At 35.6% G+C, this 27,483-nt stretch overlaps 1 protein-coding gene across 2 annotated transcripts in view; it reads left to right on the top strand.

Moving 5' to 3' along the window:
• Positions 1–4,157: 4,157 nt before the first annotated feature.
• Positions 4,158–27,483, top strand: part of CWF19L2 (CWF19 like cell cycle control factor 2) — a 127,142-nt gene continuing 103,816 nt past the window's right edge. For both annotated transcript variants that reach the window (XM_076002477.1, XM_020286673.2), the window contains exons 1-6: positions 4,158–4,280; positions 5,854–5,964; positions 7,034–7,156; positions 18,567–18,680; positions 19,528–19,647; positions 26,676–26,769. In XM_076002477.1, the coding sequence (XP_075858592.1) occupies positions 4,188–4,280; positions 5,854–5,964; positions 7,034–7,156; positions 18,567–18,680; positions 19,528–19,647; positions 26,676–26,769 (655 nt within the window). In that variant the 5' untranslated portion in view covers positions 4,158–4,187. The remainder of the gene's footprint in view (positions 4,281–5,853; positions 5,965–7,033; positions 7,157–18,566; positions 18,681–19,527; positions 19,648–26,675; positions 26,770–27,483) is intronic.

The raw sequence follows: 27,483 nt of genomic DNA, 5'->3' as shown, positions 1-27,483 counted from the left end.
GAACATTTTTATAGATTAAAAGAGAATTAAATCTTTGTCTTTATCTTCCAGTTCCTTCAATGACAAAATCATTTAGTGGACTGAGCAAGGTATGCATCCAGGTTGGTGAGTTGGGAGTGTGAAGGGTGCCTATGTGGTGTGAGTGGCACCTGGAACTTCAGCATCAGAGACCAGGCAGGGTGAGACATGTAGTTGTGTGGGGTGGTAGTCCTGTTTAGGGTGTCAGATCCTGAATGGGGTAACCTAGGACAGGTTAAGACCTCAGTGGGTTAAGGAGGACATCTATCAAGGGAAGGAGTGCTGATGGCAATAGAAAATCGGTTACATATTGGATAACTGATCAAATCAGTTAATATACTAAGGATAATGGGAATTAGGTTTATACCTGTTAGAGTATGGATTTACAAATATGGAAATGAAAAAACTAGAATGAATCCTGTGGTATTGAGTTAGAACTGGAGGTATCTGTATGAACTCATGGTTTTTAGTGCATGGAGGTAGATACAGAAATAGTTATATATATCTATAACTTTATCTATATCTATATATCTGTCTCCCTATCTCTGCCCATTGAGAAGACCTGGAGCAGCAACATTCTGATACTAATGAGCATACTTAGTGACCAGATCTTGGCCTTGATAATTGTGAACTTTACTTGAACCTTATGCTCCTAGAAAATGACCATCAAGAAATCTCTGGCCGGGCGCGGCGGCTCACGCCTGTAATCCTAGCTCTCCGGGAGGCCGAGGCAGGTGGATTGCTCGAGGTCAGGAGTTCGAAACCAGCCTGAGCAAGAGCGAGACCCCGTCTCTACTATAAATAGAAAGAAACTAATTGGCCAACTAATATATATAGAAAAAATTAGCTGGGCATGGTGGCTCATGCCTGTAGTCCCAGCTACTTGGGAGGCTGAGACAGAAGGATCGCTTGAGCCCAGGAGTTTGAGGTTGCTGTGAGCTAGGCTGACCCCATGGCACTCACTCTAGCCTAGGCAACAAAGCGAGACTCTGTCTCAAAAAAAAAAAAAAAAAAAAAAAAAAAAAAAAAAACAAATCTCCATATCCTTTTGTGTTCTGGGAAATGGCTACTGTCACTGTGTTCTTGGAAAATGTCACACTGCCTGCTCATCCCATTCCCTCAAACCTGGGTCTTTCTAGGCCTTGTTTACTACAGCCTATAAAAGAAAAGCTCTTTTTTTCCCAACCTTTGAGACCCTTATAAATCTTAGTTTCAGAATGTTCTCCCTATTATAATGGTCTTCCTCCCCATACTGCAATAGTCTTTTTGAATAAAGTCTTTTACCTAAGTCCAGATTTGTTTTTTATTTGACAACTTCTAAACACCATTTTAGACCAAATGAAACCAAGTATTCTTGGAAAAAAATGCTGATTCCAGGGCTTACGTAGAGAAAGTATTATACAAGATGAACATCCATTATCTTCTTGTACCAGAAAGGAAATGCTCAAAGAATATGGGTATATGTCTAAAGGACACAGAAACCAGCTTGAAGGGGTTCTCACTGGCCTAACCTGGGACAATTTGAGCATCAGAAGAAATACTGAAATAACTTAATAGTATCCAACTGAACAAAAACAGGAATCCACTGAGAAATCATGAGTCCATGTGATATAAATGAGTAATTCAAATATTTGATACTGATATTAAAAAACTTGAAAATTTGATACAGAATTTATATAGTTTCAAAAACCACTTCACAAAATACATATTATTTACAAAAGGAACAGGGGTACTTTACAGCAAAGAAGCTTGGCAGACATCACTTTATTTACACGACCAGAATTAACATCACCAGCACTGGAATAAATGGAAATCATGTGCTACCCAGTAGGATGCTATAAGACAGCCCAACTTCTGTGATAGTTCTGCTCAAAATGCCTAACTCGAAGCTAATCACAAAGAAACATCAGAAAAAACCAAGTTGAGTGGCATTTCATGATGTAACTGGAATCTTCTTGACTCTTTTGTAATTAGTTGTGACCATGTAACCTACTTCTGGCTCATAAGATTTACAGGGAAAAACTGGACTAGCTTTAGGAAAAACCATCATTTTTCTAATAGAAAATGGGATCAGCTGAGCTGGCATATACCTTTTACTCTTTGTTCTTTCCCTTTATGCTTGTGTCTAATAGATGCCATGAACAGACACAGAAGAATGTGATTCCTTGCTTGTGACTATGAAGACTAAAGACTGCAACAAAGTAGAAAAGGAGAAACAATCAGGTTCCTTCAGCAACTGCACCAATCCTGGATCAGCTACCTTTAGGCTCCTTCATACATCACCTCTTATTTGATTAAACCATGTGATTGGATTTTTTTAGGTGTGGCCAAATGCAAATCTAGCCAAAACAACTTTTTTTTTTTTTTTTCCTATTTTAACATGCCTGGTTCTCCTCTCTGACCCCAACATTTTTTTGTTGTTGGTAATTTTATTTGTATTGCATTGCATTTACAAATTAATTTAAGGAAAGTTGACTGTTTATGATGTTGAGTCTTCTTTAAGGACACGGTATACTTTTCCATTTGTTCTAGTCTTCTTTTGAGCCTTATGTAAAAATTTTAAACCTTTTTCATGTAACTTTATACATTGCTACAGACTGAATGTTTGTGCTCCCCCCAAATTCTTGTGTTGAAACCTATTCCTTATTGTGAAGCTATGTGAAGGTAGGGGCTTTGGGAGGTGATTGGTTCATGAGGGCAGCATCTTCTTGAATGGGATTAATGCCCCTATAAAAGAGGCACTAGAGAGAGAGATCCCTCACCCCTCCTGCCACATGGGACAGAGCAAATGACTTGCCATCTATGTACCAGGACCCACCCTCACCAGACAGCAAATCTGCCCACACCTTATGCTGGGACTTCCTAGTCTTCAAAACTGTGAGAAATAAATGTTGTTTATAAGACATCCAGTCTATGATAGTCTTGTTATAGCTGTCTGAATGAATTAAAACACAGGTTTCTGTAATAATCACTGTTTATATTTTTTTGTCCTGTAATTGATGCAAAGGGGGGAATGGATGTTTTTCTGAATCCCAAGAGAATCTGAAAAGACTTAAATGTTAGTTAATTACAACAAAATCAGTCAAGGCAGTCAGTTAGTTAGAGATTACAAGGTCAATAGGTAAATTAAAATTCAATTTTCTATAACAAAAATACGAGTACATTCTATTGTACAGCAAAGAAGTACATATTATGTGCTAAAGATTAAGACTTTCAAGGAATGATAGTTAAATTAGAAACTCCTGGGAAAGCTTCTTGCAAACACACATTCGATTTTATGAAAGATGAAAAGAAAGAATATTTACATCAACCTGACTTACATTAATTATTTTTAGTGTCTTTAAAATATCTAGTTTATAATTATTCTCCAGATTTCTTCTTTACCTTTATGACTATAAATGTTAAGTTTTGTGTTTTACATTCTCAAAGCACTTGATAAATATTTTAGAATGTCTTATTCTTCATGGCACTTAAAAGTTCTATGTTTGGGAGATACATACATAAAAGAAAACAAGGAAATCCCCACCCAAATAAATATGTAATTGCCCATTGCAATAAAAAAATGTTTGGATGGATAGTATAAGAAAATAATATGAGGTTAGAGAAAAAATAATGTAAAATTCTAACAAAATAAGCACAGATAAATCATGAAATACAATGCAAAATTCACATGACTATTTCATATATTAAAAAAAAAAATCCACTAAAGTGAAACACTTAATCTTCAATGCAACTTTGACCTTCTGGCCAGCTTCAGTCCATTCGTCCAGTACAGGGAAGTCAGCCTTTGGTAAGAAAGGGAACTTTGGCGCAAAACTTTAACACGCATGAACTTAATTAACCTCTAGGAGCTTCTGACTTAGGTTAAATTTGTGAGAAAGTTGTTAGTATAGTGCAAACCGCATAACATACGTAAATTGATATTACTTCCACTCACAGTGAACTCAATACGCGAAACTATAAATCTTTCGCTGGTCTCCAAGTCTCGCCGAAAACCTGGAGCTGGAATTATCACTGGAACCTTACGCGACACTGAGGTCTGCGCATGCTCCATTGGTGGCGCAGAGCCCCTCCTCTCCCTGGTCGGAAGTCCCGGTTTGTTTATTAAATTACGACTGTCGTAAACTAAGATTGCACGACGGCTTCCTAGCTTTACGGTGACAACAACTATGGCGGCTGCCAGTGGTAGATTTGAAAGTGCGAAGAGTATTGAAGAGCGGAAAGAACAGACCCGGATTGCCAGGGCTGAGGTGTTGCGCCAGGTAGCTCCGTTTTGTGACTTTTGTAGTTATTTGGCGTTGTGGAAGTTGAGGGTTCCTGGAAGCTGGCTTACCCACCCCTTCCCTTAACCACTGTACCTCACTTTATTTGGGTGAAATCTCCCTTTGCAATGCCGATAAATTCTTGTGTATCTCTCGTCTTCTAGACGCTGTGGCAGGTTCCAGTTGTTCATTCTCCTTTCTGGGATATCTTTCTTTTTTTTCCAAGTTTCCTTTTTAAATCATCTATTCTTTGCATTTCTGTCACCCGGACTGCACACCTTTTAGCTACCCTACCACTTGTAAGGACTCTGCGTGTTTCACAGTCTCAGTCATTGCTTCTGCTGTATGTAAAATGAAATTTTACCTTTTCAGGAACAAATGTCAGTTGCATTTGAGTAGACTCAGCTTGACTTTTCATTCTCTCGTCTTATTATTAGTATCAATTCCAGACTTAACTGTAAGCCGGTCCTGATCCAAACAAGAGTTAACACAAGAGACCCAGGAAATTTAGCCTCTCACCAAAGGTTGAGAAACATATTTCTCACTAAGCTTGAGATGCATAGAGGTAACATATAAAGAGCAGAGGAAGTAAACTGTATTGAATTATCTGATAAGCTATTCAAGATGTAAGAAGTGTGGCAATGAAAGGGAAAAGTTGTAGTTTGGAGAGCAACATAGGACACAGTGAGGGTTTTTGTTTTGTTTGTTTTAAAATGGAAGAGTTTTAAACGAGTTTAAATGCAGATGAGAAGGAGGCAGTAGCGAAGAGGTAGGTGGAGGAAACTGGAAAGAGAAGTGGAAATGACTAGAGTCAGATTTAAAGGGGTTGAGTGGGCGATTAGTCTTGGATAGGTGAAAGGTTGGTATTGTTCCTTGATTTCAACATAGATAATGTATATGTATAATAAATGTTCATCCTTGTCTCTTTGGTGTTTCAAGCAGTTTTTGGAAGTAGGGTTAGTAAGCGGTGATAAATCTTATAGGAGAGATAAGCACAAAGTTTGAGAAGGACCACACCCAGCTTTGGAGATTAGGAGGAAGAATAAGAAAGAGGTCAGGAACAATTTCCTAAGAAACACTTACTTTATTTGACCATTGGTGAAGGATGAATAAAAATTAGTAATTTGATAATTTCTTTTTAGAAAGATGATTCTTCCTGAAGCATTTTGGGGGCTGGGTATTGGGGTACAGGCTTTGCCTATTTGATGGCATAGATGTAAGTCTTGTAACTTGCGAAAGTCTAAGGCCACTGGGATGGTGAAGGGAAAAGGGCTTCCAAATCATATTTTAGGTTGGAGCTTAGAGAGAGCGGAGGGCTTGGAATAGGTCCTAGGATTCTGTCCCTGATTGGTGGCTTAATTCACTGGAGATTAATAATGTTATTGGTAATGTGGAATAAGAGGTTTTGTTTTTAAATCTTTTCAACACTTGGTAGAAGCAAGTTCTTGGCAAGGAATAGTCTGTTGGTTAATGAGTAGATGCCTTTATGTAAAAGTGGGGTAGGTTTTTGTTTTCCATTTTTTTTGTGTGTGTGAAAACCAGTTGGATCAATTGTCAGTTTTTATTGTTGTAGGCTAAAGCCAATTTTGAAAAAGAAGAAAGACGTAAAGAACTTAAGCGACTTCGGGGTGAAGATACATGGATGCTACCTGATGTGAATGAGCGAATTGAACAATTCTCTCAGGTGAATACTAACAGATTTACTTGATGTAAACATACCTTTTTTGCACTTATTCAAGTTATTATAATATTGGAAGAACAACTTTATGGACTGTTTACCTGAGTTACAGAATGATTATCACATAGTTGGCATTACTGACTGGTTTTATCTCTTTGGCAGAAGTGATATATTGTAATATTTTGAACATTATGATATTGGAATGATTTTGTTACTTGAGCTGGTAGAAGACTTAGCTTTACAGTCTGGTTCATTTATAGCAAGCTTATGGGTTTAAAAAATTATGCATTTTAAGCTTTTTGTCTTTGATTTTTTTTTTTTTTTAGGTTTCAAGCCTGTTTTCCTACAATTTTTTTAAAAAATATTTTTAATTGACAAATAATTGTGTTTATTTATGGGGTACAGTGTGATGTTTTGATCTATGTACATATTATTGTGAGATTCAATCAAGCTAATTAACATTTTCACCTCACCAACTTATCTTTTTTTGTGGTGAGAACATTAAAAGTCTATTCTTTCAGCAGTTTTGGAATATACAATATTATTAATTGTGTCACCATGCAATAGATCACTAAAACTTATTACTCTAGTGTAACTGAAGCTTTGTACTCTTTGATCCATATCTTCCCTTTCTCCATCCCTCCTTCTCCCTCCAGCCTCTTCCTACAATTTAAATTCATACTATCTTGTTATATTTTTTATGGCTTAATAATCTTGTATAAAGATTTTTTGGGGGACCATAGACGGATATTGTGTGTCTGTATGTGTGTGTGTATATGTATGTAAACGTATATATATTTATGAATATATATGTGTTTATTTGATTATATCTGTCATGAATCTACAAATAAACATATTTTTCTGGTAAGGAGTCTCAGCTATATGATTTATTAGTAGTTTATATAGAAGGCATGTTAAGGTTTCTTAGAAGATTTTATTTACTTAGACATATTCTTTGTCTCATTACATGAAAGACTTAAAGCTTTTTAGAATGTGGATTTTTTTCCTTCAAAATGCTTCCTACTGAAGAAAGGTAAAACTAAATTCCTTTCTTGCCTATTCAAAATGATTATAGGAACATTCTGTGAAGAAAAAGAAGAAAAAAGACAAGCATTCAAAAAAAGTAAAGAAAGAGAAGAAAAAAAAGAACAAGAAACAAAAATATGAAAAAAACGATGAGTCAGCTGATAGTTCATCAGTAAGTATGTACTAAAATTAATCAGAGCAGCTATTTGAGAAATTTTTATTTGAAAGAATAATATATGGGAACTAAAAATGTATAAGAACTCAAGATATTACTAGTTATGATATGAAAATATCTGTGAGACATCTACTTGGAGATGTACAGGAAATATTGGAAATGTGGATCTTGGGTTTCAGAGAACATTTAAGAAGATGGGGATATGATTTGGGAATCATTGCTAGTTAGAGCCATTAGAATGGATGAAATGTCTAGGGAAACTGAAAAGAAAGATGAATACCACATCCTTGCTAGTGTTTGATATTGTGACTCATTGTAATTTTTAGCCATTCTGCTGCATGTCTAGTGGTATCTCATGTGGTATTTCCCTGAAGAACAATGATATAAATCATTTTAAGTCTTTATTGGCCATTCTGTGTCTTCTTTTGTGAAGCCTAATTTATCAGTTATTTTTAATTTATTATTATTTTTTACTTAGTGATTTTGGTGTCCTAATCTTTTCACAACTCAATCACACCTGATTTTCTCCTGTTTTTTTTCTAGAAGTTTTATAGCTTCCCTTTTTTGCTTATCTATGATCTATTAATAAATCATAGTGTTTAATTTTTGTTTATAGTATAAGTGGCAAAGTTTATTTTTTTCCCATATGAATTTCCATTTGTTCTAGCATCATTTATTGAGAAGGCTAACTTTTCCCTATTAAATTTCATTGGCTCCTTTGCTGAAAATCAGTGGAGCATATGACTCTCTATTCTGCTCCATTGAGCTACATGTTTCTCATAAATACACTATCTCTCTATTCTGCTCCATTGAGCTACATGTTTCTCATAAATACACTATGTTGGCTGGGCGCGGTGGCTCACACCTGTAATCCTAGCACTCTGGGAGGCCGAGGCAGGTGGATTACTCGAGGTCAAGAGTTCAAAACTAGCCTGAGCAAGACCCCGTCTCTACTATAAATAGAGAGAAATGAATTGGCCAACTAATATATATAGAAAAAAATTAGTCGGGCATGGTGGCACATGCCTGTAGTCCCAGCTACTCGGGAGGCTGAGGCAGCAGTATTGCTGGAGCCTAGGAGTTTGAGGTGGCTGTGAGCTGGGCTGACGCCACGGCACTCACTTTAGCCTGGGCAACAAAGCGAGACTCTGTCTGAAAAAAAAAATACACTATGTTAATTACTGGAGCTTTAGGGTAAGTTTGGAATCAGGTAGTGAAAGTTATTTGATTTTGTTCTTTTTGAAAATTGTTTTGGCTACTCTGAGTTATTTGCATTTCTTTATAAATTTTAGAATCAGCCTATTAATTTCAACAAAAATGTCGGCTGGTATTTTGATCAGAATTGTTTTGTTTCAGTAGATTAATTTTGGGAGATTGACATCTTAAAATAGTCTTTCACTTCATCATGCACATGATGTATTTCTCTATCCCTTTAAGTTCTTTAATTTCTCTCACAATGTTCTTGAATTTTCATTGTAGAGGTCTTATATGTCTTTTGTTGTACTTTTTTCTATTTTGTTTTCTTGGAGTGCTATTATAATTAGAGTTTTAAAAAATGTGTTTGCAGCTAGTATATAAATATACAACTGCTTTTTGTATATTTAGCTTGTATCTTTTTCACCTTGGTAAATTCACAAATACTATGCTAGCAGCTTTTTGGGTAGATTTCTTAGGATTTTTAGGTATCATGATTATGGCATATGTGAATAAAGACTTTTACTTTTTTCTTTTCAATCTCTGTGCCTTTTATTTTATTTGTTATTTTTTTTTCGTTGCCTTATTTCAGTAGCTAGGACTTTAATATAGTGTTGGATGGAGTGGTGAGAGTATACATCATTGCCTTGTTTCCTATCTTAGGTGGAAGGTATTTTGTCTTTCACCTTTAGGCATGATCTTAGCTGTGAGATTTTAATGTATGCCCTTTCATACATGAAATTACCTTCTATTTCTAGTTTTTTGAGTTTATATCTTGAAAGAATATTGAATTCTTTCTATTAAATGCTTTTTCTGCATCTATTGATATGATCACATGATTTTTCTCTTTTATTCAGCTAACATGGAGAATTACATTGCTTTGATTTTCAAATGTTTCACCAACATGCATTCTTGGGAGAACTACATTTGTTGATATGCTTATATACATATACTTTATATAATACATATATTTCTGGATTTGATCTGTTAACTATTTTATGAGGATTTTTTTTCATCTGTGTTCATGAGGGATATTGGCATTTTTGCATAAAGGTAATGTTGGCCTCACAGATGAATTAAAATATATTCCTCTTCTGCTGTTTCGTCAAAGAATTTGTGCAAGATTGATGTGATTTCTTCCTTAAATGTTTGTTAAAATTCACCAGTGAAACCCTTTGGTCTTGGAGTTTTCTTTGTGGAATAGTTTTTAACCAAAAATTTAATTCCTCTAGTAGCTATATTAAATATTTTCTATTCTTGAGTTAGTTTTAGTATAAATAATTTGGGTTTTTCAAGGAATTTATTTCATTACAATTGTCAAGTTTATTGCCATAAAGTTGTTTGTAATATTTCATTTGTCCTTTTAATGTCTGGAATCTGTATTGATGTCCCCTCTTTCATTCTTGATTTTGGTAATTTCTGTTTTCTGTTTCATTCCTTGGTTAGTCTTGCCTGAGGTTTATCAGTTGTATTAGACTTTTCAAAAGAATTACCTTCTAGTTTCATTGTTTTTTCTCTATGTATTTTCTATCTTATTGACTTAAACTATATTTGCTATTTCATTCCTAGTACTTATTTTGTGTTTAATTTGCTCTTTTTTTTCTAGCTTCCTAAGGTGGATGCATAGGTCATTGATTCTAAGTCTTCCTTCTGTTCTAATGAATATTTAATCTCTAAGGTTTTCTTTTAGCACTGTTTTATCTCCACGTAATTTTTATGTGTTGTATATTTTTATGACATCCTATTCAAAATATTTTTTTACTTTTTTAAAATTCATGAATTATATATAAGTAGGTTTCAAAATATCCAGATAATTGTAGATTTTACTGGGTTTTTTGTTGTTGACTTTGAAGTTAATTCTGCTATTGTTATAGAATATACTCTGTATAATTTCATTTTTAAAAAAGTTGTTGAGACTTATTTTATGTTCTAGCCTATGGCCTATCTTTTTTTTTTTTTTTTTTTAAATACAGCCTAGAAAGCTAAGAATAGCATATGATCCATTTTGGTGAAAATTTCATGTGTATTTGAAATGAATATGTGTTCTGCTGTTGTTAGGTATAGTGTTCTATAAACACCAGTTAGTGAAAGTTGGTTAATAGTGTTAAGTCTCCTGTATTCTTATGATTTTCTGTTTATTCGTCTTATCAATTACTGAGAGAACAGTGTTAAAATCTTTAACTGTAATTGTGGATTTGTCTATTTCTGCTTTCAGTTTTGTCAGTTTTTGTATTATGTATTTTGAAGCTTTATTAGGTATATACATATTTAGGATTGTTATATTTCCTTGATGAATTGACCATTATATTATTATGAAATGTTCCTTTTTATTTTTGGTAATACTCTTATCTATAAAAGTCTGCTTTGTCTCACATTAAACCCTTTTCAGCTTTCTTCTTTGTATTTTCATGTTATATATTTTTTATTTTTTTAGTTTTAACTCATCTATTTCTTATATATTGAAAGTGTATTTCTTAAAGGCAGTGTATATTTGGGTTTGCTTTTTTATCTAGCGTATCAATTTTTTCCTGTTTTTTAGCGTTTTTTTTTACACTATTCAATATGGAAACTGTATATAGCTTTTAAGTTTTTTAATTAAAATTTTATCAGGTTGAAAATTCATTTCTTCAGTCTTGCTAGGCAAATTTTAAGTGCTCAGTAGCCACATTTGGCTAGGTTAGTGGCTAGATACAGATTTTTACGTTCATAGTTCTTTTTCTGCACTTTAAAATGTCATTCTATTGTCTTCTGGCTTGCCTTTTACATAAAAAAATTTTTGTAGTATTTTTTAATCCTTTTTCTTCTATATCTAGTCTTCCTTTTTATTCTGGATGCTTTTTAAGTTTTTTTCTTTACTGTTGTTTTTAAGGAATCAATTACAGTGCATCTTGTTGATTTCTTTGTATTTGTCCACTGTCTTAGTCCATTTGGGCTGCTATACCAAATATCACAGATTGGGTGGCTTATAAGCAACAGAAATTTATACCTCACATTTATATCTGGAGGTTGGGAAGTCCAGGATCAAGGCACTGGCAGATATGGTGTCCAGTGAGGGCCTGCTTCCTCATAGACAGCTGTTTTCTCACTCTAATCTCACATGGTGGAAGGGAGCAAAGGAGCTCTCTTGTGCCTTGTTTTATAAGGGTACTAATCCCATTACTAATCATCTCCCAAAGGCCCTACCCTCTAATACCATCACTTTGGAGGTTAGGGGATTTGAACATAGGAAGATGGAATGGGGACACATGAACATTCAGACTATAGCACCTGCCTTAGGTTCATTTTCTTCTTAATTTGTGAGTTTATAGTCTCTTTCAAATTTGAAACTTTCTGGCTATTGTGAATATTTTTTCATTTTGGTAATCTTCTTAATACTGTCTCACAGATCAATGATCCTCTGTTTACTTTATTTCTAGCCTTTTTCCTTTCTGTGCTTTAGTTTGGGTAGGTTTTATTGCTATGCCATGAGCTTCAGGTTCATAGGCCTTTTCTTTTCCAGTGTCTAGTCTACTGTTATCCTATCCAGTGACATTTTCATTTCAGGTATTGTATTTTTCATCATTGGAAGTTTTTTTTTTTTTTTTTTTTTTTTTTTTTTTTTGAGACAGAGTCTCGCTTTGTTGTCCAGGCTAGAGTGAGTGCCGTGGCGTCAGCCTAGCTCACAGCAACCTCAAACTCCTGGGCTCGAGCGATCCTTCTGCCTCAGCCTCCCGAGTAGCTGGAACTATAGGCATGCGCCACCATGCCCGGCTAATTTTTATATATATATATCAGTTGGCCAATTAATTTCTTTCTATTTATAGTAGAGACGGGGTCTTGCTCTTGCTCAGGCTGGTTTTGAACTCCTGACCTCTAGCAATCCGCCCGCCTCGGCCTCCCAGAGAGCTAGGATTACAGGCGTGAGCCACCGCGCCCGGCCTGGAAGTTTTATTTGGGTCTTTTTTTGTATCTTCACTGTATCTCCTCATTAGGTTCATGTTTTCCTTTCCCTAAACATATTTATAAGAGCTGTGTCAATGTCTTGGTTTGCTATTTCATTTTCTCTTTTATTTTCTTGTTCTGTTTCAATTAATTAATTTTTCTACTAACTTTGGGTCACAGTTTCCTGCTTCTTTTAATGTCTAGTAATTTTTAATTAGATTCTGAACTTTGTGAAAGTTGTATTGTGACTGCTGGATTTTGTTGACATCCTTAAAGGGGTGTTGAGTTTTCTTTTGGCAGATAGATAGGTAGTTACCTGTGGATTAGTGTAATCCTTTTCAAGACTTGTTTTTAGGTTTTGTTAGTATGCATCTAGAATAGTTATACTCTAGGGTTGGTTTAGACTTACTAAGGCACGACCCTGTGGGTTCTCTGCTGGTTGTCCTTGGTGTTCAGCAAGGTTTCTCCGTTCTGGTTAGTAGGAACTAGAATGTCTCCTAGCCCTTTGTGAGCTCTGGGGAATATTCTGCTTACAGTTCTCCAGCAATTGTTCCTTCCATGGTTGTTATTCTTTGCCTGACCCTGTGGACTCTCATCCTCAGCATGTTCAGCTTGGTATTTATTTATTTAAAGACTCTAGGGGTCCTTTATGTAGATTTCGGTGCTCTTTCTCTGTGTAGTTCTTTTCTCATCTTTACTTTGTCACAGCCTTCACAAAATTCAAATTCTGTCTCCTAGCTCAGTGAGATTGTCATGTCTGTTTGGGTTACCTCTCTTTGTGCCACCGTTCGGAAAGTGCCTCCAGGAGAAAAGCTGTGGAAATTGTAGTGTTCAATTGTTTCCCTTTTATCAGGGATCACAGTCCTGCACCAATAGTCAGTGTCTGAAAACAGTTGTTTTACATATGTTCTATTTTTATTTCTATTTTCTGATGTCATTTATTATGTCATAGCTAGAAGCAGAAGTCCTTAAGTTACCTTGATTTTTTGCTAGTAGCACTTTTCTGTCTTGTTTCCACCTTCTAGGTTTTGACCTCTAGATAGGATTAGGGGTGTGGTTAATTCTGAAGGCTACATGTGAGAAGGAGAGTGCTGAGGTCTTTGTTAGGTCTGGAGGCATATTAAGCTTGACAGTTGATGAGTCCTTCGAGGTAAAATGGAGGATTGAACTAAAGTCAGCAAGGAAACTGAAGTTACAGGACAGGGAAAGGGGAATATCATTTTTGCTGAAGTGTTGAGGTGAGTGCATAATTGTGAAAATGAGTAACAAAATTAACTGAAACAGAATAGAGGCGGGAGGATTTCAGAGTGGTCTAGGTATCACTGTTCTATAAATGAATAATGAGACTATTAACTGCATCACAAACGTGTCTTTCATTCAGTTCCTGGCATTTAATGCTTGAATGCAGGCTACTATTTAAAGTTTCTGACTAGTGCTATTGGAAGAGTAAAAGAAGGGGTTTTAGTTAATTTCAGCACACATTTACTGAGTGCCTATTCTTTGCAAGACAACGTTCTAGACAGGCGGAATATAAAAATATAAAGAGGCTTTTTTTTTTTTTTTTTTTTTTTTTTTTTTACAATTTTTTTTTTTTTTGATTAGATCAAACAGAAGAAAAGAGGCTTTTTTTTTTAAACCTTTGGGGAACTTATTTTCTAATTGGATAAAGAGATACATAATATTAATATGTAATCTCATGATGCCATGGTAATGCAGGTATTAAGGGAGGGAGATTTCATTTGCAGATTTATTGAGGAAATGATACTTGAGACTTGAAGGATTAGTGAGAATTAGGCAAATGAAGATGTGTTTGGCATTTCATGCATAAGAAATTGTGAGAGCAGATGCATGGAATTCTGAGATAATATGTTGTATGAGTGTGTGTGTGTGTGTGTGTGTGTATGTAAACATAAATATAAGCAATTCGATAGTACTAGATCATAAAACAGGAGAGGACGAATGGAGATAAACTGTAAGAATTGAAAGGGCCTGGTAAATCAAGAGTTTTGACTTTGTATGTTAGGGAGTGTATAATCTAATTAGGTTTAGCTGCATTTGTTAGACAATCTCAGAATAGCAATTGGTTAAATGAGATAGAAGTTCCTTCATCTGAAAGGCATCAGGTAGGCAACCTAGGATTAGTATGGTCTTCTGGGATCAAGGCTTCTGTTATCTTGTTCTTTCATCATTCTTATAGCATTGCCTCTTAGTCCAGATAACAGGAAAGAGGATGCTCTTTTTTCCCCCCTTAACTTGACTTCTGGAAAATTCCACACAATACCTTTATTTACATCTCACTGGATGCTTGCTCATAAGGTTTCACTTTCCAGCATAGGAAGCACATTGCTTCTCCAAGTAAAATTGGGTTCTGTTTGTAGGAAAGAAGTGGAATAACTGGCAGTGTTTATAACAGGGAGCCATAGAAGAGAAGTACAGTGGTCAGATGTCTCCTTTATATTGCTCTAAATGTATTTGGGGTGGAGGGTAAGGGTTGGAGAAGGAAGGGGAACAGGAAAGATTGAAGTCCAGGAGACTAATTTGGTTATTTCAGTTGTCTAGGTGAGAGATAAGATCTGATCTAGGGCTGCTGCTCTAAGAATGGAAAAGGGAGAATATGTATTAGTTGGTAATCTTGGCTGTAGGTAACAGAAACCAAACATAAATTGCCTTATGCAAAAATAGTGGGGATTTATTATTAGAGTTCAACATTCTCATAAGACATCTAGGTGTAGGAGGGCAACTGGGTTAAGAGTTGTGAATGCTTTTTGGAATCTTCTTCATTTTTTTCCCCTCTGAGTTTTATTTTTTTTTTTTTTTTTTTTCTTGAAACAGATCAGTTTTTGCTGAATTTCATTCCTCATGACAGAAATGGCCTCTGCCAATGCCTTTCCAGTTCTTCTTAGTTTTATATTATCCCATTTAGCTTTAATTTCAAATTCCTGGGGAATGACTCAGATTGAAATGATTTGGGTCAGGTACCTAACTTTGAACTAATCAGCTGTGACCAGGGGTAGAAGTAGGTTCCCATGGTAATCGTATGGTATTCACTCTATGGTATATTTGATAAATATCTTAGAAATGACAATTATAGGTTTGGATGGGTGAAGATGATCCTGAGTTTCTGACTTGGTTAAATGGGTGGTTGGTTGTGCTAGGTAACTTACTTTAGTAATACAGAAGGAGGAACAGATTTTGTGGAAGAAGATGATGGATTTATTTTTTCTTCTTATTGAGTTTAGCGTGGCATCCAAGTGTACTAGATAATTAAGTCACTGAAACTTTGTTAGACAAATTTGAAAGGTATCAGCACAATTGGTAGTAGTTCAAGCTATGAGAGTGGATTTAATGGCCCAAAGGGAATGTTTAGATATTAAAAAATGTAGTGAGCAAAAACTGGAACCCTAAATAACATAGATCTTTAAGGGCTGAGCAAAGGAGGAAGAGTGCATGAAGGAAATGGAGAAGAAACAAAGAATGGGAAGAGAACTGGAAAGCATCATGGAAGTCAAGAAAGTGAGTCATCACCAGAGTTGTATTGAGCAGAGAGATCTAGGGAGATAAAGACTGAAACATTTCGTTGAATTTGACAAAGTGGAAGCCATTGGTGAACTTTGAAGACCTTTTGGTAGATTAATGGGGACAATAGTTATATTGTAGAATTTTGAGAAAAATGTATGAAAGTGAGGGTATGAAGGCAGTGGATGTAGACTGCTCTTTCAAGTTTGTCTTAGAATGGAAGGTGGAAGATGAATTCCTGCTAGATGGATACACAAGGTCAAGGAAGGCCCCCCCACCCAGTGAAAAGGATGAAAGGATGGGAAATACTTGAGCATATTTCTAGGCTATTAGGGATCTTTGGTTGAAGCTATGAGAGAAGGAGATAATTGATGAAGAAAGGTCCTGGAAGAACAGGAATTTTGGGGATCAAAACCTTTGAGAGAAGATCTTCCTTGAACAGGAAGAGTTAATAGGCAGTAAGGATTAGGCACAGCTGCAAATAATTTTGTTGGAGGGTGGGCTGGAAGCTAAGGTAGCTTTATTTTTCTCAGTAAGGTAAGAGGAGGCATCATTTGCAGAGTGTATGGGGAATGGGAGTTGGTATAGAGCTTGAGGAAGGTGTTGAAGAAGGTGATGTTATCTGCCAGTGTATTAAGCTAGGTGCTTGGGGATATAATGTAGGCAAAAGCAGGTGCAGTTCCTGTACTTGTAGCACTTACTGCCTAGTGGGAGAGTGAGACATTCATTAATCATGTAGTCCCACAAATAAATGTGAAACTGATAAATGCTTCAAAGGAGAGTAAGAGAATAGAAGACAGAACTGATCAAGGACCAGTAAGGGGAATTCTACCCAGGAAGACTGAAGTTGCAGGTCATGATGACAGGATTTATCCAGAGTTGGAGATTGGTTGCAGTTGTGGTGATGAAGCAACTGATGGCTCCACTTAATGAGTTTAAGTGGTTGGACAACAGCTGGTAAGATAAAGAAAATTCATACCGTGTTTCCCTGAAAATAAGACCTACCCATAAAATAAGCCCTAGCAGGATTTCTAAGCATTTGTGCAATATAAGCCCTACCCTGAAAATAAGACCTAGTGATGGGCGTGGCTACGCAGCATATCTGCACAACCCATGCATTTCGTTGTGGAGCGGTAAAGAAGACCAGCAGCCCTTCTCATCTGCCCCATCATGACAGCTACTATCCCAGAGGTGATCGGAAAGGTGCGGGCAGCCCCACCAACAAGGTCTGCTCCCCCTGTCAGGTCCTGGCCATCCTGTGCATGCTTCAAGCCGAGGCTTTAAGGGGAAAAAAACACATCCCCTGAAAATAAGCCCTAGGGTGTCTTCTTGAGGAAAAATAAATATAAGACCCTGTCTTATTTTCAGGGAAACACGGTAGTTACTGAAGAAGACCAATGGCAAAATTCTATGGAACACTAACTTTTAAATTGTTTTAGTTAGATCTTAGCAAATTGGCACTCCCCCAAAGAAAGTGCTAATTTTTTCAGATTTCAAACTACCTTTTTGATGAATGACATCAAGAATTAGGAACAAGGTCCTCCCAAACTGATTTGATGATGTAAATATGAGTAGACCAGAGGTACATTTATAGTGATTATCTTATAAAATTTTAACTATAAATATAAATAACTAGTTCTGAATTTTCTATAAATCCAAATCAAGGCCTACATGAATGAATGAATGAATGGAAGAATAAAATCTGTTTTGCTTTGGGAAACAGTTGGCAGTTACGGTGGCAGAGCCCAAATATATTTATTTCATGTAGATTATACTTTTTGACAGACATATTTGTGTTCTCTAATCAAAAAAAGCTTTAGGTAATTTCTGAGAACTTTGTAGAATGGAATAATATTGGTCTCATTCAAGAAACCCAGATTCTGTTTGCTTTGCTGTTCACTCACTTTTCTCTCATTTGGCTTCAAAGTTTCTCAGCTGTGCTTTAACAGGTGGTTTGCGCTAGGTGATTTCTAGGATCTTTCCTACACTTAAGTTTTATAGCTCTGAAGGATAGATTTTAGAGCTAGACAGATCTAGATTCTATCCTGGTTCTCACACTTGGATACCATGGAGCCTGGACATAGTACTTAATTTGGAGGAGCTTTCCTTATCTACAAAACCAAAATCATACTTTATAGGGTTATTTTAAGGCTTCAGGGTGATAATGTATGTGAAAGTACTTAATACAGTACTTGACACAGAAGAGTAGATTGATGCATTTGTGGAAAACTAAGCCTAAACTCGGCATGATGGTCTGCACATAGTAGATATTGATGGAATACTTCTTAATTGATTTAATAATCTGGTATTTAAACATAGTAAGCAGAATGCCTCACTAGTCTGGCTGTTACCTGAGATCTCTGCATTTTTAGATTCAGGGAAATCTCAAAATTTGAAACTTAGGGGCAAACAGCAAACTTATTTGGGTGTTGTTTCCCCTGTTCTAATGAAGCAAAGACATGAGGATTACTGGGTGATGCAGGTAGGCACTGAAGCTCCATGCTGAAGTGAGTTCTCTGCCTGCCAGTTCTAATTTTTTTATCTTTCCTTTGGCTTGATAATAAACTGATAAGAAAATAAAAATAATTTGGTTATGTTTTGTGGGTTTAACCAAAATAGTGGATTACATGTTTTTCCTTCAAATTTTCAATGTCATTTTGTAAAGGGAAAATACTGTGTAAGAATTTTCTCTAGGAAGCTGAATTTCTACAGCACAGAAATTTTCTATGAAATTATGCAAATTTGAGAATTTCACTTCTATGTTAAATTTTCTTAGAGCTCTGAAGATGAGTGGGTTGAAGCTGTTCCATCCCAGACTCTTGGCAAGGAAAAGGCCTGGAAAGTGAAAGGTGAAAAGTCAGAACAAGAAGATGACAAGCAAGTTATTCAGGTAAGCAAGCCACCAGATTTTAAAGCAAGAAATGTCAACTTCTAAGAATAGATGAATGTTGAAACGAAAGATGATTATAATTCTTCAGGAGAAAAATTAGACCCTGAAAACAATGTATTTTTTGAATAATTTTGGCAGTAATGCTATTTGCTGAGCATTTAGACTCCCTTTCTCTTCCTGCTGTGAGGAAATGAGTGCTCATCTCTATTCTAGTCCCTTAGGGTTTTTCTGCATCTGGTTGATAGAGAAGTGGCACTTCCCCCTTATATATGGAAGCCTTATACTGTTACCTCTATCTGACCTTTCTGCAGTGAGTAGAGTTCAATCACACTTTTCTTTCCCTTCACTTCATACCTTCATTTTCCTAGAAGTACTTACAATTGAAATAGTTCACAAATTTTGGGTCATAGTTCATATGCCTAAGGAAGAATGTAATTTATCCACTCTTAGCCATAGATAAAGGAAGACAGATGAAAAGGAACTAATGTTTGATTGCTTGTTGTGTGCCAGGCACTGTGCTGGGTGCCTTATATTATCTTGTTTACTCCTTAAAACAATCCTGAAAGGTAGGGATTTTATCCCATTTTATTAGGGGAAAGACTACGGCATAAAGATATTAAGAAACTTCCTTAAAGTTATATAGCCATGTCAGATTTGATTCAGGTTTAATTGCCTTCAAAATCCCTGCTCTTATTAGTTGTAATCAGTTCAGATTGAAATGGCTTCCTTTATTATTATTTATATTACTATTACGTTCTAATCAGTTCAGATAGAAATGGCTCCCTTTATTATTTACATTATTAAGTTCTAATCAGTTCAGATTGAAATGGCTTCCTTTCTTTAACAGAGAGATGAATGGATGACTGTTGATTTTATGTCTGTTAAAACTATGTCATCATCATCACTCAAAGCTGAAAAAGAAGCTCTGAGGAAAATAGAGCAAGAGAAAACTCAAGCACTTGAGCAGGTAAGAGGATGTTTAAAATGCTTTAGCCTTCTAAATTGCCTTTACTAAACTGATAAGACATTTATATTAATACAATTTTACTTATAAAATATTATTTTATCTTTCGTGGTGTTTAATAAAATCAGTGAGAACAACTGAAATGTGATTTGGGTTCTTTAAAGTAAATTTCCTATAGGAAGTCAGTTTAAAGGAATACTAGATTTATAAATTTAGGGCACATATAGCTGAGAGTGAATATTGAGTTTAGGTTAATGTCATTGAATTAAAAGTGAGCCCATTTGACTTCTGTTTTAGTGTTCATACTGAATTAAATACCATAGAAATGCTTCCATTTCAAGACACCTAAAAATTCTGGATAAAATATAAGCATTTTTATTTTATGTTTTATTGTTGTCACCTTGCTGGTAAGAAAACAATGGGAAATCTTTAGAGGCTAAAAAATGAGGCAAAAGCATGAATCCAAAGAAGTAAGGAAATGCTGAAGCTGGTCGCTTTCCTGGGGCATCACACAATCCTGATAATTTAGAATTTCAATTTTAATGGATGCTTAGGGATAGGATATAAGGGCAAGAGTCTGCATGAGTTGGGAAAGTCTGATTGATAAACCCCTAAGGGATATACCCCACAGGGATATATTTTCAATTAAAGGATGAACTTGGAAAGAAACCCAATTGAAGGCAAGAAAACTTGCCTGTCTTGTCAAACATCTTGTATGGTAGAGGGGGGGAAAACCTCTCTAGGGAATATGTAACTACAAGCTGGCACTATCATGGTTTGTAGCTTGGATTCATAGGGTTTATGGCTCAAATTCATACTACCTATGTGGTCTGAAAAATCTTTAAAGTGGGAATTTATTTTAAAATATTCTTTTTTAAAAATTAATTAGTTAATTAATTAATTTTAGCGTATTATGGGGGTACAAGTGTTAAGGTTACTGATATTGCCCATGCCCCCCTCCCCCTCAAGTAAGAGCTTCAAGCATGTCCATTCCCCAGACGTTGCACATCTTACTCGTTGTGGTTGTATATACCGCTCCCCTCCTCCCCCCTCTCCCCCTCCCCTCCACTCCCCTTCTCCCCCTCCCCTCCCCCTCTCTCCCCTCTCCCCTTCCCCTGCCCTCCTCTGCCCTCCTCCCCCCTCCCACCTTCCCAACACTGAATAAATGTTACGCCTATATGCCCACTCAGGTGTTGATCTGTTAATACCAATTTGCTGGTGAGTACATGTGGCGCTTGTTTTTCCATTCTTGAGATACTTCACTTAGTAGAATGGGTTCCAGCTGTATCTAGGAATATACAAGAGGTGCTGAAAAATCTTTAAAGTGGGAATTTATTTTAAAATATTCTTGAGTTGGTAGTGCCTTGAAGTGCTTGGCAGAAGTAACCACTTGTCCTTTCTAGATGATCACACTGTCAACCTAGGCCTCACAGTTTTCGCAGAAACAAAGTTCTGTGGAATATAAGCTCACATCGTCAAATCACAAAATACATGAAAATATGAGGTCAGTACTTGAAAGACAGTTGTCTGAAACAATAAACAGTAGAATCCACAAAACCTTTATCTATTGGATTACTTAATATAGCTTTAGAAAGTAACAGCAGGTATATGCATGTTCTCACTTATAAGTGGGAGCTAAACTATGGGCACAGAGTGGAAAAATAGACATTGGAGACTCTAAAATGTGAGAGGGTGGGAGGAGTGCAAGGGATGAAAAATTACCTATTGGATACAATGTACCCTCTCCAGGTGATGGATACACAAAAAACCCAGACTTCACCTATACACAATATATCCATTTAACAAAACTGTGCTTGTACCTGCTAAATATGTACGAATAGAAAAAGAGAAAACCCGGAAGCAAACCATCCCCCCCCAACAAAACAAAAAAAATGTGTTGTAATAAGGTTTGCTTACAAATGTGTTTCTCTGTCAATCTGTCCCATTCACTAAAAGAAAACAGTTTATGGTGCATCTTATAGACTGCATGCTTACATTTGCCTTTTATTGCTGGATTTCTCTATGTGGCCTATTAGGGCCACATGGGAAAAGAAACATGTTCTAATAACATATTAGCTTAGAAAGGAGTTTGTCAAATGCTTTCATTCACTGAAAGAAAACAGCTTATGTTGCATCTTTAAGAAAGCATGCTTACGTTTGCCTTTTATAGCTGCATTTGCAAACCTGTGTAATGTGAACCAATGGAGAAAGAAAAGTTCTAATAACATATTCTGAATGTTTGCTTTCAAGAAAAAAAACAAAAGTAACAGGAGGTATAGAAAATATGAGTAAGGAATAAAAGGTTAAGGAGGCAGATTTGAGAAAGAGCTAACAAGAACTTCTGATGATGGAAGCTCCACTAGTGATACCGTGTTTCCCTGAAAATAAGGCCTACCCATAAAATAAGCCCTAGCAGGATTTCTAAGCATTTGCGCAATATAAGCCCTACCCCGAAAATAAGACCCAGTGATGGGCGTGGCTACGCAGTGTATCTGCACAACCCATGCATTTCCTCGAGGAGCAGTAAAGATGAGCAGCCCTTCTCATCTGCCCCATGAAAGCTCTATTGCTTGACATGAGAGACGGGGGCCAATGGTTCTAAAGGAAATAGAGTCGCAAGAAATTCAGGATGGAATTCGGGGTTTGGAGAGTTATGATGATGTTCCAGAAGAAGACGACTTAACTATATTTGAATAAATGTAGATTGTTGTACAATACTTCAAAAAAATAACACATCCCCTGAAAATAAGCCCTAGGGTGTCTTCTTGAGAAAAAATAAATATAAGACTCAGTCTTATTTTTGGGGAAACATGGTATGTCATGCCACCCTCTTTTCTCATTCTGTCCCTGAGAATATGGAGTAAATTTTCTACTGGAAAATTTGGAAAAAATAAACTGAATATGCTCAGCTTAGCTCTGCCTTTCCTGCTTGTGGAACAGGCTGCCTGCAGAGACCTGGTAGGGAATGAGGTAGAGGTAGGGTTTGGTTGGCGCTTTCTGTACCTGAAAAAGTCTTCCTCATTGTGAGATTCAGTTAACAGGCCTGTTTGGCTTTCACTGAAAGATTTTCTTCCAATTTAGCCTTCATCAATAATAAAGGTGATTTTTTGTATTTATTTCCTATGCTTTTTATTTCTCAACTTGTTCAGAGCCTGGACTGTATTTATTGTTCTCTTTCAGAGACTCAAAGTTGCCTACAAATATAGTCCAGTCTCATTAGATTGATGTTTAAGGTAAATGTTTTTTCTCAGGTAATTTGTACCTCAACCATACTAGTTTAATCACTCGTTCATATTTCTCTGCAAATTCCTGCCTCTAAATTTTTGTTCATTTGTTCTAGTGAATTCCCTTCATCTCTGTATGCCTGCATCCTGTTTATCCTTAAAGGCCTATTTCATATATACTATGAAACTCTTCCTATTTTCCTTGAGTGAAATAAATCTCTTCTTTCTTTATGTTTCCATAGCATTTTGTTCTTTTACTATATAGTACTATTAATAGTAGTTTTCTACAAAGTACTCATAGGATGGATGATCTTATCCTATTTCCCTTATATAAACTTTTGAGAAACTCTGTTTTATTTATTAATATATTTGTATCTTCCTTAACAGCTAGTTTAGAATTCTGCACATCGTAGGAACCTTTTCACTTTTTGTATATTTGAAATTGTAGATTTAGTCTCCTTTCCTCCATGAATTCTAATTACTTTGCTGTTCTATAAATCTTTGGATTTTGTTCTGAAGTTTGGTAATCTGTAGTAATTCAAGAATTTTGCTTAGGTAAGAATTCAGATGGTTGTATGCAGAAGTAAATCATCTAGACTAGTGAGTGAGATTAGCCAGTTTTCACCACCTGCATGTCAGTTTGGGTATGTTCTTTGCACATCATCATATTATTTTATTTTTTTATTTTAATTTTTTTTGAGATAGAGTCTCACTTTCTTTGTTGCCCAGGCTAGAGTCAGTGCCATGGCATCAGCCCAGCTCACAGCAACCTCAAACTCCTGGGCTCAAGCAATCCTGCCTCTGCCTCCCAAGTAGCTGGGATTACAGGCATGCACCACCATGCCTGGCTAATTTTTTGTATATATATTTTTAGTTGGTCAATTAATTTTTTTCTATTTTTAGTAGAGATAGGGTCTTGCTCTTGCTCAGGCTGGTTTTGAACTCCTGAGACTCTGTCTCAAAAAAAAAAAAAATAAAAAAAAATAAAGCTACTGGTTTTCAAAATGTGGGTCATGAATTTAATTTATTGCAATCAGCACTTAAAAATATAAAATATCAGCATGTGTTACATGTAAGAAAGATTTTTTTCCCCCTAAAACTCTTATTTTGGACACACACACCCACACACACACACACACCCACACACACACACACACACACCCAACTCTCACCATGGGTCAGGTTCACAGAAAAATTTGAAAGCCAATGCTTGAGGCTGTGTCTGCTGTGTCCTCTTCTTTCTTTATGCCTGCATTGTGTTACAGGCTGTACACCAATGGCACTTATCCGTGGACCCATTCTGTACCTTATACCAATTCTTCAGCCACCTTTCATGAGCAGTAGCTCTCCCTACCTCAATCCTTGAGTTCATGTGGTGGGACAGATTCCATTCTTTTGTCTTAGCTGGAGTGCTTTTAGTATTTTTTTTATCTTACACAAATTGAACTCAGCACTATCTCTTTTGGCTTACACATAGAGCCATGTAGGCCTGTGGCCTCAGTCCTTTGTACTGCTTTGCATTTCTGTTCTGTTTCTGATCCACAGAGATGTTTATCTTGTTTTGAACTCAGGTATGTTTTATATTATATATCTTTTCTGTTTGTCCTGAGTGGGGAGATCGTGTTGAAGTGGAAGCTTAATAAGCCATTTTGATGATGAAGTGGATGCTTAATAAGCCATTTTGACTAGAAGCCCTGAACATGTTTTAGAGATTGATTCGTGTTAATATATTTTATTTCTGTTTCATTCCTTTTAGCTGTTATGTAGTCTTTCATCATTCAACTATACCCTACTCTAAATATTCATTCATTTACTTATGGAGGCTTATATTGTTTACTGTTTTTCACTATTATGAACAGTGTTACAGTGAAGGCCTTATATGTATTTTTTCATATATATGTGTACAAATTTCTCTATGGTGTATATCCACAAGTGGAATTGCTTACTTATAGAGTACGCACCTATCTTCTTTTACAAATACTTGCGAAGAGATTGTAACAATTTATGTTGTTCCAGCAACATGTTCCTTTTCCAACATGTAGTATCTGTAATTGTCAAAATTAAATTTTTGCTGGACTAACCAAGGGGTAAGAAATGGTATTTTATTGTTTTTATATGTATTTACATGATAATTAAAGAAAGATCTTTTCATGTTTTTTGTTGATTTCTTACAGTGTGAACTGCTTGTTTATGTTTGTTGCTTTTTTATTAGGGTCCTTTGATTTTTTTACTCATTTATAGAAGTTCTTTATGTTTTCAGTCCTCAGTCTTTTATACATTTTCAGATAGTCCCTCACAGTTTTTCTAGCCTCTTGTCAATTGTTCTCCTCAGTATGTAATTCTAGCCTTTTAAAAAAAATCCTGTTGAGTATCTGATGTGTATCTCCTTGTGTGTCTAGATAAGACCATTGGAAGAAATTCCTTGATTATAGATACTGACAGATTTTATATTAAACTAACAGGGAAGGTGACAGAAAATTTTTTGCTGCAAACTACTCTAAGAAATCAAATGCTTGTGGTTTGCGGTTTTGCTTATCTAAGTTAACCTTTAACTTAAATTTTGTCCTTTGAAGATTCTTTACTTTTTTGTCAGGTCATGGATACATCTAAAGAGCTGTCTTTTTTTTTTTTTTTAAAGTTTACATAGCATTTTTATTTTCAATGATTATGGTTCATTCATATTCCTGGAAACTAAAGTTCCTAGCATTTAATGCTTTCTATTTCTCTTCGTCCTATTGCAATTATTAGTTCTTGGAGGAAGCATTTTCTGACCTCCAAGGTCAACTTAGATATCACTAGTACGTAGTTCTATAACACTGTTTACTTTCACAGTGCTTATCTATATTGATATTGCTTAATTGTCTTTCCCCTTGTCTAGACCATAGTTTCTTTGATGTTAAGGACCATGCCTACCTTACTTATTATAATCACAGTGCCTGGCATCATGCTTGGAACACAGGAGGCACTTCCATTGTGGTTAGGCTGCCATCATCTATTGTCTGGGTAACTGCCACAATCTCCTGACAGGATTTGTGCCTTTATCTTGTTCTTCTCCAGTCTTTCCTCCACACTGAAGCCAGTTTGCTCTTTGTGTAATATGAAGCTGATCATTTTCATGAGTGTCCATTGCTCTCAGCATAAAACCCCAACAACAGTTCAAAATGGCTCATGTGGCCTAATCCCTGATTATTCGACAACCTAATCTCATGTCATTACTTACGCTAAATGTTAGCCAGTCAGAATTACTTTGTTTCCTGAAACTACTGTGTTTTCTCTTTCTCTAGGTTTTAAGAACAGGCTGTTATTTTTTCTACCTTGATTCTCTTTATCCTCCTTCCCCCACCCAAAAAAGAAAACTGATCTTCTTTAGGTCTAAGACTGTACATATTAATACTTCCTCTAGGAAGACTTTGATCTTTCAGTGTGAGAGGGGTTTGAATTCTTTGTGCAGTTTTAGTACTCTGTATTTCTGTCTTCAAAGTATGTATTAGTTATATATTGTCTGTATTCTTCACTATATTATAAGCTATCAAGGGCTGATCAGGGTTATTGACAGTTACATCTTCTATATCCAGCATAATTCTGAGACATGCTAGGCATTCAATAAAAACATTGAATGAATGTGAATTTAGATATTATTTCCTGCAAGTTACATGACTTATATTAAGAATAGCATATGTTAAGAAAGTTTTAATTGATTTGTCCAGGGTTACAACTGTTAACTGGGATACAGATTTATTATTTGTTAATACTGTTTTGTTGTGGGTTTATTTTTAAAATCTGACCTCCGAAAATGTTTTCTTCTAGTCCAAACTGCTGGAAAGAGAATTGAATCCATATTGGAAGGATGGTGGGACAGGTCTTCCACCAGAAGACTGTAGTGTATCATCAATTAGTAAAGGTATTTCTGTATTTTGATCGTAGACACATAGGCGTTTCTTATAATTTGGTATTACTGAAGGAATGACCCGAGTTTACATATGACAAAGCATTGATAAAATATTTGAAGTCTTTTGAAGCTTTATTTAAATTATTAGTACTTTGCAAGATTGTTTTAATTGTGATGTATTTGGAACAAGTTGATTAAATACATAGTTTTATACTTGATAATGTTCTCATATTTGAGTTTCTATTTAAAATGGCTTACTACAAAATATGATTCTGTGAGGATATAATAATGCATTTCATTTGTTACATTCTATAGCAGAATGTAAACAGTACTAAGTCTGTGAAATTTCATGAAAATGATGTATAAACATTAAAGATGTTATCTTCAGAAATTCCTGCTTTGCTAGCATTCATAAAATTTGTATTGATCTTAGGAGAGTGCTGTTATTTTCCAGCAGATGGAGACAGAATATTTGTGACAGATATGCATACTTAATAACATAATTTTAAAAATATTTATATGCTCATTAAGTGTTGCATTTACATCTCAATGAAAAGTTTATTTAGTTTCTATTAACCCAGCATATAGATTATGTATCATAAATTACATGATGTTATCTTTTCATCTTAATGATTTATTAGTAGGATATTTTCCTGCTTTTTACACATTGCTCATTTTTATTTTAGCTATTTGTTAAAATTTTTTTTTGTTTTTTATGTATTGATG

Source organism: Microcebus murinus, chromosome 4 (assembly GCF_040939455.1).
Source record: "Microcebus murinus isolate Inina chromosome 4, M.murinus_Inina_mat1.0, whole genome shotgun sequence".
Taxonomy (NCBI): domain Eukaryota; kingdom Metazoa; phylum Chordata; class Mammalia; order Primates; family Cheirogaleidae; genus Microcebus; species Microcebus murinus.
Note: the sequence above shows the minus strand (reverse complement) of the source record. Positions and strands in the feature narration are given on the sequence as shown.